This window comes from Raphanus sativus, chromosome 2 (genome assembly GCF_000801105.2).
Source record: "Raphanus sativus cultivar WK10039 chromosome 2, ASM80110v3, whole genome shotgun sequence".
NCBI lineage: Eukaryota > Viridiplantae > Streptophyta > Magnoliopsida > Brassicales > Brassicaceae > Raphanus > Raphanus sativus.
In genome coordinates this window covers 32,063,455-32,073,752 of record NC_079512.1, presented here as the reverse complement: position 1 = coordinate 32,073,752, position 10,298 = coordinate 32,063,455, and the positions used below count along the sequence as shown (strand labels likewise).

General features: G+C 30.8%; 2 protein-coding genes across 3 annotated transcripts; both read right to left on the bottom strand.

The window, feature by feature from the left end:
* Positions 1-2,753: 2,753 nt before the first annotated feature.
* On the bottom strand, positions 2,754-5,122 carry LOC108840397 (endonuclease 5-like). Its single transcript, XM_018613227.2, has 10 exons — positions 4,985-5,122; positions 4,781-4,895; positions 4,451-4,637; positions 4,236-4,346; positions 4,100-4,155; positions 3,863-3,946; positions 3,683-3,775; positions 3,513-3,580; positions 3,280-3,353; positions 2,754-3,218 (listed from the first exon to the last, which is right to left on the bottom strand). Exons 2-10 carry the CDS (start codon positions 4,892-4,894, stop codon positions 3,100-3,102), a joined length of 906 nt encoding a protein of 301 aa, XP_018468729.1. The 5' UTR covers position 4,895; positions 4,985-5,122; the 3' UTR covers positions 2,754-3,099.
* A 1,201-nt stretch (positions 5,123-6,323) lies between these two features.
* On the bottom strand, positions 6,324-8,625 carry LOC108839972 (endonuclease 4). Of its 2 annotated transcripts, none has more exons than XM_018612773.2 (10): positions 8,446-8,625; positions 8,189-8,306; positions 7,855-8,035; positions 7,647-7,757; positions 7,514-7,569; positions 7,351-7,434; positions 7,168-7,260; positions 6,999-7,066; positions 6,818-6,912; positions 6,324-6,646 (listed from the first exon to the last, which is right to left on the bottom strand). In XM_018612773.2, the coding sequence occupies exons 2-10, from the start codon at positions 8,303-8,305 to the stop codon at positions 6,528-6,530; spliced, it is 924 nt and encodes a 307-aa protein (XP_018468275.1). In that variant the 5' UTR covers position 8,306; positions 8,446-8,625; the 3' UTR covers positions 6,324-6,527. The 2 variants fall into 2 exon arrangements, with proteins under 2 accessions (XP_018468275.1, XP_018468277.1); XM_018612775.2 differs by having other exon boundaries at positions 6,818-6,891; positions 8,446-8,613.
* Positions 8,626-10,298: the final 1,673 nt, after the last annotated feature.

The following is a 10,298-nucleotide window of genomic DNA, read 5'->3' as shown; positions in this document are numbered from 1 at the left end:
ACTTGTATTATGATTTTGTTTATTTAATCATTTTTTATTTCAACTTGATTTTATTTTAAAGTTTCATTTAATAAATAATTTCAAATAATTAATAATGTGAAAGATTTTTGGAAAGGTATGGTGCAAACATTTAGGAAATAAAATTTTCAAAAATGCTAAGAACTGCATTATATTAAATAATCTTTAATGTAATTGCAAAATAATGACTTTTGATTGGTTGCAAATAATGCTGGAAAAAAGGTACATGCAATTTTTGTAGTTACTTAGAAATTTCAGGGGCAGATTCATAAATAGTCGTTTGCTTTAATAGTATATATATATATATATATATATATAACTTATATATTTATTTATTTATTTAAGGACCACTTGGTATCATATATAAGAATATATCTATCTATAATTTGAAAGTACGGAATCGTTTTTTTTTTGATAAAATTATTAACCCATTTGTTAGCTCACAATATAAATAAAAAATGTATTTGTAAGACCCGTTTGTATTTGATACATAAGTTGCTGACAAAAAAAAGAAAAAACAAATCTACTCATTAATTATAGATTCATTTTAGAAAGTCAAATTTATTTTAAAATTTTAAATATTGATTTTTAAATAATTTAAAATTTATGTAAAATTATAATTTAAGCGTATATATTTAGTAAATATATGTAATATTGATTTAGAAAATAATTATTTCTATGATCTTATAATATGTGTCAATATTATGAGTAGTGGTAATATTTTTTAAAATAGTTTGTTTAAAGTTTATAATTTATTTATTAAATGTGATCTTTGTATTTTAAAAAAAAAATTAAAATAAACATTTATGTGGTTATTTAAATGATAATTCCAACATATATAAATATTTAAAATATTGAAATTTTCTTCACGTAGTTTTTAATTATAAATTAATTTCATATGATAAAATAATTTTAAGTTTGGAAAATAGATCAAAATAATTATACAACAAACAAATCAATCCTAAAACTAAGGGCTAGTTAAAATATGAGATTATATTGTTATTTAAGAAAGCTTAAAACTAAATATTGTTGAATTAAATATATTTCTTTAGGATTAGTAGATTTGGTTAAAAATTTAATATATTGTTGGATTAAATAGATTTCTTTAGGATTTCTTTAGGACTGTTTTGTTGCCGATTTTGAGTATGGAATTTATAATAATAGATCACGGTGGAAAATTTGGAGAATTTGTATGATAATATTTGCCGTGTTTGATTTGTTATTTATATAGTTGTAATTGCTGGTAAATTTCTGAAATCACAAAAATATAAAAAAATTAAGTTACATTTGGAAATGTATTTTAGGTATATACCTTATTGTAGATCTTTTAAGTTACAACCATATATTATTTATAATTTTCGATGATTTAAGTTGCTAAATTTAGTTGGATATTATACCAATGTTTATTTAGATTAATATATAATTTAAAAAAAAATCATCTGAAAAAGATATGTCAATGTAGTTGAGATTTTGTGACAGTGTTTGTTTAGATTAATATATTTAAAAAAAAACCTTTTGAAAAAAGATTTGCATTTGAAAAGCACGGAATAACTACAATATTAAATACATTTTCAATGAAACCATGAATATATATAAAATAGTGTATATTGTATTCACTATTTAGTACAACACTTATCTTTTTAATGAATATATAGTAGTGATACTATGTAAACAGCATGATTTTTTTTTCAACAGTTTACATAGGCTATGAGAAATATAAAGGAGATATGGAGAAAACCGCAATGAGATGAAGAGAAGAACCAGTGTGGGAGCTGAATGAATTCCACATATGCATCACTTTCACTTGTACCCTTCATTCAGTTTTGAAAGGATGAACAACACATAACATTCTGATTTCGAGATTGGAATCCATATTTTTTATCTCACGGTATAAAGATTTTAGATTTCGAATATATTTTCCGTGTATCATTAGCTATATATACATACTACTTGTAGCTGGCTAATTATTCGGATGAAAAAAACATTAATATCTGTCAATAATAGGTATATTCTAGGGATATACGATATGAGATATCTATTTAGTTAGAACAATATATTATTTTTGTTCAATTTAGATAAGAGGTAAAATTTTAGTTAGGATTTTTTCCCATTATGATTCCGTATAATATGAGATGCAGTTTTTAATTTGTTAATATTGTTATCTAATAAACTGACGTGACTTGATAATTTTTTTTTTTGAGGAATGCTAAATTTATTATGTAAATTCAAAACAATAAATAAAGTCATTGATATAAAAAACCTAGTTGGTTAAAAAAAAAAAAAAAAACCTAGTTGGTTTTAGGGTTCATCTGCATAAGGTTGTTTGTTTAGTGTTGAATCCGTGCAGCTATAACTCTGGCAATTATCTAAACATTTACAGTTTGATGGAAACTAATGATATTTGAGTGAAGCTCCTGTTTTTTTTGCTTACGTAATGTTTATGATACAGAGAAAGATGGTTATTGATGTTGTAAAGTTAATTTCATTATATATTTAATAATAGCCACAAGATAGGATAAATATATATATGTATAGACTAATAACGTTTTCTATAACGTAACCATTTCCGAAAAGAGTGGACAAAATAAAGGAAACAGATACACTCACGATTTCTTAAAAAAATAAAACAAACATTTAATCAAAAGCATATGTTAAATATATTCAATGGCATTGCTTTGTAAATAATTTTGAAATAGATCTGTTTTAATAGTATTGATTGATAATGTTAAAGGCCCCTGATTTTAAAATTGTCTTCGCTTCGCACGGCACTGAGTGGAAGTTTCGTGATTTAGGTTCATAATTTCTCCTAGCTCCGAAGTTGACGTTGAAATATTCCAATTTAATGAATAATTATCCATACCAAAGGTGGTTTGTAGTTTGTACTCGGGGCATAAACAATCAACCCTCTTGTACTACTACCACTAGGCCAAACATTTTGGTTTCATGCTTAGAGTCTCAAAAAGATTGCATCTCTGTAAACTTGGCCTAGCGCTTGAAAGTTGGAAAAACAGTGTTTGTAAGTTGGGAGGGAGGAGACACAATGATAACTTGTGGTTCTCCATGAAACTTTTTTTCTTAGCTTCATGCACCGGCCAGCTTTGTATTTGCAGAAAAGATGCGGTTAAGAATTGCCGCCAAGCGAATCCCACCTTGTGCAAGTCTCTTCTCTACAATGGGTAACCGAGAGAGGAAATACTCATCTGCAGAAAGAAAATGTGTTATACACTGATCATTTGAATGCTCAGAGATTTAAGTATATACCTCCTAAAGTAGTTCCTGGGGTGGCATTCCTATAAGCATACTTGCATGCAAGATGTATGCTTTCAGATGCATACCTTTGACACATCAAAAACACATACATAATAATGATATGACAGCTAAAACCAGAGCACTCTGCTATTCAGCAACTGTAAAGACTTTTCTCTCTTTTTTTTTTTGCAATTAAGATGATGGTTACAAAAAAAAACAAATTCCATATAAAGACAGTTTCTTACTGATTTGGACATGCTGTTTGGTGAAGTTTACATGACTCCCACGACGGAACATTATTAGACCAGCCGTTCTATATGAAGACAGCAGTTTAAAGCAAATTATATCTGTCAACTTATCTTGGATAAGGTTGTAGTGTGCTGAAGTTGGATAAAGAAAGTAAGACGGTAGGTACCGTGAGTTTGGCTTGAAGGGCTTGAATCATGACTGGAAGACTTGAATTGTAATATGTTTTGAGAGCAGATTCAATAATCATGTTATCCCATACCTTCAAGTTAAATATAGTTCCAGTTTCAAGTCAGAAAATATACTTGTTAACATCAATATGAATTTGAAAAAAAACATAACGCCTTACATTGTGTAAATTTGTTTTGCGATTGTACCAGTGGACTATTATTGTGTTACCACCTAGATCTCCACCAAAACCAGTATGCAAGGGCTGTGAAAAGAGAAAAATTGAAATCCAATAATAGATGTTAGCAATACTCCAAGTGTTGTTATACACTAATAGCAGCTGGTTCATATATATATCCGAACATCACTCGGTTTCTAATATGATTTATTTGGATTTTGCAAAAGGGATTTAATTAACCTGATGGACATCTCCCATATAATGTGATAAGAACATGAGAGCCTCTGTCAAGTTATCTGCAAAAGAGAGACAGTCAGCAGTATGTTAACGTTTATTACACATTAGTAAACTGATACATTACTAAAATGTTACTGACACTGGACTAAAGTCTGTGAGTTTGTAGAAGCAGACATAAGTTGCCTTGTGTAATTGAAGATTGCTCCTGTAACACACCAGTCCTTTTGCATATGACTGTCGTGGCAGTCCCCTTCACAAAAGATTAAAGGACATAGATTATGACGTAGCACATAACAAAGTTAACAGGAAATGCATATAAATATATCTTGAAGCAGAGAGGCAAAAAAGACCCACGACAGTATCGGTAGTTGCATCTGTATTCAGGTGTGTTAACATAGTGCATAGCGCTAGTCCATTGCCACTGTGAGAAGTGTTTAATTTCATCAGGCCATGAGCAAAAAGATGCTAGATCTCCTCCTCCTTGAGACGATTCAGGGAGAAGTTTCTTCACTGCAGCTATAGTTTCTTCCTCAAAGTATCCCTGAAGATTAACAAATTGAAAAAAAAATATCAAGTCTTAATCAAAGATCCAATCCTCCTAAAACTGATTAGCACTCTCAAGCATCACAACAACCAACAGAGTACAGCCCCTTAGTATCTATGGTTACAGAAACTAAGTTTAACCTCGGCTATTTTGCAGACGGTGTAATGACCATCCTTCCCCCAACATAGAGCTCCATGTACAAGCTGTGTAAGCACGAGTACACTCGCAAAACACTGTCTCAACGACAACCTCATTCTGAAAATAAACTTCTCAGTGGGGTTTGTCGTCGAATCAAAGAGAAAACGATTCAAGAAGAAAAATATTTAAAAAGTCAAACGAGTTACCTCAAAAAGAACCTTGATCTTTGTGCTTCTCTGCTTTGCTTCAACTGCTCTGCTCTCTATCTCTACATTGGGGTGTGTGTGATCTCTAGACATAAAAAAAACTAAAAATACTTCAGCATGTGCTTCGGCTTCCTAGGTGCTTCCCACGTTTCATTTGGTTAATGAAAATTTAAATAAAAAAACTGACAAGACGGTTGTATCCACTACCATCCACTCACATGCCTGATTCTGCACTGCATTTTCCAATGATCTTTCCTTTACAGTTTCTTTCATGAGTGTTATAAAATAAATGTAGAGGGGGGGAGGAAGGTTCAGTTCGAAATACTGAATCGCATAATAAATGATCCATTGATGAAGTCTAATTGCGCGAAGTGGTGTCGTTTTAAGGCTCTGTCATAGCTCGGGACTTTTTTGGGCTACGGCCCAGTGGATTGGAAACCATTAAGGTTTCGTGAGGGTTATTTTATGTAATGGTAGAAAGGAAGATAAGATACCAGCTTTAGTTGGATCACATGTATTATAGTGCTCCTTTCACAGCGTTATGATGAGTCTCCAGATAATAGTGTTAATATTCTCAACCCAAAGGAAAATCTAAAGATTCTTTCATTCGTATTCCATTGTATCCGAAAATTTGATATTCTTGGCAAATTCTTTGAAAATAACAGAGAGTATAAACACTATCAAGAATCTTACTATCGGTACTTGTTTTTGTGTATCAACCACACAAAACTATGATTCCAGTCCTAAAAAACATGCGACACGTGGATTTTATGTCGGAGATGCCTTTGGACTTTTGGAGTAGTAATAGTGATGGTACGAATGTTTTTTTTGCAAAGGTGATGGTACGAATGTTAATTATTCATAACATACGGTTGTGGTCAAAATTCCATTCGTTTTCTTTGCTTGTATGTACTAGAAGTCTAAAACCATGCATGATAATAATTTTTTTTTAACTTTTAATTCTCTCAATTAAATTAGTCCACACATTCCTCTACATGTTGTTCCTATATACCTATAAATACCTTCACCACGAGAAACAGCTCTGACATGACAAAGATAAATTAAGAGGAGAGGGAGAGGTAGGGAAGAAGATAGAAAACGAAGATATGCTCATGATGATTACGAGAGTTCTCTTGCTGTATCAGAGGGTCTTGCATGGGAGAGAATAGAGAATGAAGTTGAGCCAAGGATGACTTGCCGATTTTCACCAAAAGTCTAAAATTTGATTGTGGTGTTCGGCAAGTTGAACTTGGCTCTGTTTCCTTTTCCTCTTTTCGATGTCAGACTCCAGATATAAATCTCTATCTCTATATCATCATCATCACACACTATACACAAATACTTGTAATCAAGATTTGTGATTTCAGTGAAATATGCTGTTTTCTACAAAGTTACTTGATGCATGCTATCGACTACTTCTTATTCTAGTTAAACTAAACTAAAACAAAAGCCATGGCACAAAACGTAATTAAAAACATTTTTTTGAGTTAATGAGCTAATAGAGTGTGACTGCATCATACTGAGCATCCCTTTTACTTAGTTTTCAAGCTCCAGCAAGCTTAGGTTTTGAAGAAAAGATACGGTTAAGAGTGGCCGCCAAGCGAATCCCACCTTGTGCAAGTCTCTTCTCCACAACAGGCAACCGAGAGAGAAAATAGTCATCTGCAGAAGAACAAACGTCAGAGAGAGAAGGGAAAGACGAACATGTGTGGGCAGAGAAAGCTAAAGATCTTTGTTTCAGAGTGAATACTGATGGTCCAAAACTTCAAGGCTAATATTTCCAAATAAACTTGGAATTGAAATGATCAGTGAGAATATATATATATAGTATACCTCCTAAAGTAGTCCCTGGGGTAGCGTTTCTGTAAGCATACTTGCAAGCCAGACTTATGCTTTCAGATGCATACCTGAACACATCCACAACCGTACTGCATCACCAAAAGATGTAAACTAGCAAAAGATAAAAATAAAAAAAGGCTATAAACGAGATGTCTCTGCTGATCTTAGAGCTTACGAATTTGGACAGGCCGTTTGGTTAAGTTGACATGATTCCCACGACGGAACATCGTTTGACCAGCCATGCTTTTATCCATACAGCAATTCAAAGCAGAGAATCAATGTGAGTTTACTTAGTTATAACGCACTGGCAATGGAGCTCTCCATAAAGAAAGTAAGAACTGTACCGTGAGATTGGCTTGAAGTGCTTGAATCATGAGCGGAAGACTTTTATTGTAGTATGTTTTAAGAGTAGACTCAATTATCATGTTATCCCACACCTTCCAAATGATTCAAAAAGATTAAACCCACTCATCAGGAATGATTAACATTTCTGAGCATCAATATGATCATCGATAACAAACACATACATGGTGCAAATTTGTTTTCCGACGGTACCACCGCACTGTTATCGTGTTTCCACCTTCATCTCCCAGGAAACCAACATGCAACGGCTGTGTAAAATTAACATATATATATAAACTCAGAACATGTTCTGATATGAGTCATTTAAAATGACAAAATGTATTATACCTGGTGAACATCTCCGATATAATGTGATAAGAACATGAGAGCCTCTGTCAAGTTGTCTACAGACAAAAAATAAACTAGTCAGAACTCAAAACTGCAGCATAGTATCATTTGTATTCACTATAATCTCACTCACAGTGGACTATCCTCCGGGAGTTTTCAGAAGCAGACATAAGCTGCATCGTGTAATTAAAAATGGCTCCAGTCACACACCGGTCCTGATGCTTATGAGTATCATGGCAATCCCCTTCACAGAGACACAACACACATAGATTTAGTCTCTGAAACATGAACAGAGATGTGTTTGAAAGAAAAGATGATAGGGAGGGAAGAATGAAACGGACGACAATACAGGTAGTTGCATCTGTAATCAGGAGTGTCAACATAGTGTAAAGGGCTAGTCCAACGCCATTGCCAATGGTGTTTAATCTCATCAGGCCATGAACAAACAGATGCTAAGTCTCCTTGAGCTGATTCAGGTAACAGTCTCTTCACTGCAGCTACAGTTTCTTCCTCAAAGTAGCTCTTTTAAAGAGCATTGAGAAACAGAAAAAAAAAAAAACGTCATTATCATCAGAGATCAACAAAAGAAACATCTCTGATCCTAAAAAAAACAAGGGTGTAGCTTTAAAGCAAAGACTTGAGCATAACAGTAAGTAATCTCTTTAGACATATTACCTCGGCTATTTTGCAGACGGTGTAGTGACCTTCTTTGCCCCAGCTCAAAGCTCCGTGGATGAGCTGTGTAAGCACGATTACTCTCGCAAACCACAGTCGCAGCAGCGACGATTTCATTCTGAAAACAGTTTCAAAGTTTCGATTTTTTTACACTGATCAAAGGTTTTTCTTTTGTTGTACGATTTTGCTAAATTAGAAACTGGGTTTCATCGTAAAGACCGATTCAGAACGACAAGTCAAAGTGTCAAGAGATATACCTTCACAAAGTTTTGATCTTGCTCTTCCACAATTGGTTCACCTGCTCGGCTCTGGAAATTTTTATATTTAAGCTCAAAATCTACTCTCTTTTTTTGTTCTTATCATCGAATAAGCTCAAAGTAAATATATATATATAATTCGTTTCAAAACCAATTGGCATAAAATGAAATAACATAGTCTTTGATCATTTGTACTATATAGTAAAATTCTCATATCATTTCATCATTTGTTCACTACCATATGACCTTTTGTTTTTCCTTTTCTTATTATATGAAAGCAAACTTCAACCACTTAGGAGCTGATATTTGATGTAAAGTTATGAACTTTAGTTTCAAAAAGAAGTTATGGACGAACTATTTACATCGTTGATTCATCCCTATTTATTATGTAACCAACTCTTTGCATCATTGAAACTAGGTGTTTTCCTGCACCATGTGCAGTAAATTTTTTTTAAAATATTTTCTAACAAATAAACATAAATTATATTTATATCTTTATTAATATTATAGTTTTTTTTTCTTATTAATATTTTAATATAAATTTGATTTAACTGAATATTAAAATTAAGATAAAAATAATTTTGTTTATTTTGAAATATATTTAAGAATGTGCATGTATATATTTAAAATTATAATCTTAGGTAGATTTTTCTATCTATTTATTTTAATTAAATATATTACATAAATATGTAAAATTTCATAATTGTCAAAAATTAAAATTAAACTATATTTATAAAATCTGTAGATATATATATATATATAAGAAACTAATGATTTTACGATTTAATTTTGATTTTATGATTTAATTTTTATAATTTTCTAAAAATATGTATATATTTTTGAAATATTTTTAATTTAAATGAAATTTCAAAATTTGAAATGTCATAATTGAATATATTTATTTTAATGATGATTTATGAGTTATTACCATATTTTTTAAAAAGTCCAAAATATAAATCGACAATAAATGTAATACATGAGTTATTACCATATTTAAAAAGTTTACCAAAAATATAAATTAACATTAAATATAATTTTCCATGTCATATTAATCTATAAGACATATTAATTTTAGTAGCCATGCCATATTACTTTTGTGAAAATGATTGTAGAAGACATGTGGTAAAATCACTTCTCAAATATAATCTAGGGGATGAAAATTTCATAATTGTCAAAAATTAAAATTAAAATATTTATAAAACTTGTAGATATATATAAGAAACTAATGATTTTACGAATTAATTTGATTTTATGATTTAATTTTTATAATTTTCCAAAAATATGTATATATTTTTGAAATATTTTTAGTTTAAAATGATATTTCGAAATTTGAAATGTCATAATTGAATATATTTATTTTAATGATGATTTATGAGTTATTACCATATTTTTAAAAAGTCTAAAAATATAAATCGAAAATAAATGTAATATATGAGTTATTACCATATTTTAAAAAGTTTACCAAAAATATAAATTAACATTAAGTATAATTTTCCATGTCATATTAACCTATAAGACATGTTATCAATTTTATTAGCCATGTCATATTATTTTTGTGAGAATGATTGTAGAGAAGACATGTGGCAAAAATTGTCCATGTCATATTAATCTATAAGACATGTCATCAGTTTTAGTAGCCATGTCATATTATTTTTGTGAGAATGATTGTAGAGAAGACATGTGGCAAAATCACTTCTCAAATATAAAATCACTTCTCAAATATAGTCTAGGGGATTCATCTCTATATAAAAAAACAAATCAGGTCATTCCGTTGAGTGTAAACATTATCTTCATCGGTTAATTGCAAAAACCACTTCAATGAAGTGCAAAACTTTCATGCACTCCATAGCCCC

Excerpts from the sequence above, each read along its gene's own strand:
- LOC108840397 (XM_018613227.2), bottom strand. The coding sequence starts at position 4,894 with ATGAGGTTGTCGTTGAGACAGTGTTTTGCGAGTGTACTCGTGCTTACA. Across the intron at positions 3,776-3,862 it reads GCAAAACAAATTTACACAAT|GTATGGGATAACATGATTAT; the intron begins GTAAGGCGTTAT and ends TTTAACTTGAAG. Across the intron at positions 3,581-3,682 it reads CCCTTCAAGCCAAACTCACG|AACGGCTGGTCTAATAATGT; the intron begins GTACCTACCGTC and ends GTCTTCATATAG.
- LOC108839972 (XM_018612773.2), bottom strand. The coding sequence starts at position 8,305 with ATGAAATCGTCGCTGCTGCGACTGTGGTTTGCGAGAGTAATCGTGCTT. Across the intron at positions 7,758-7,854 it reads ATGCAACTACCTGTATTGTC|GGGATTGCCATGATACTCAT; the intron begins GTCCGTTTCATT and ends GTCTCTGTGAAG. Across the intron at positions 6,647-6,817 it reads CCCAGGGACTACTTTAGGAG|ATGACTATTTTCTCTCTCGG; the intron begins GTATACTATATA and ends GTTCTTCTGCAG.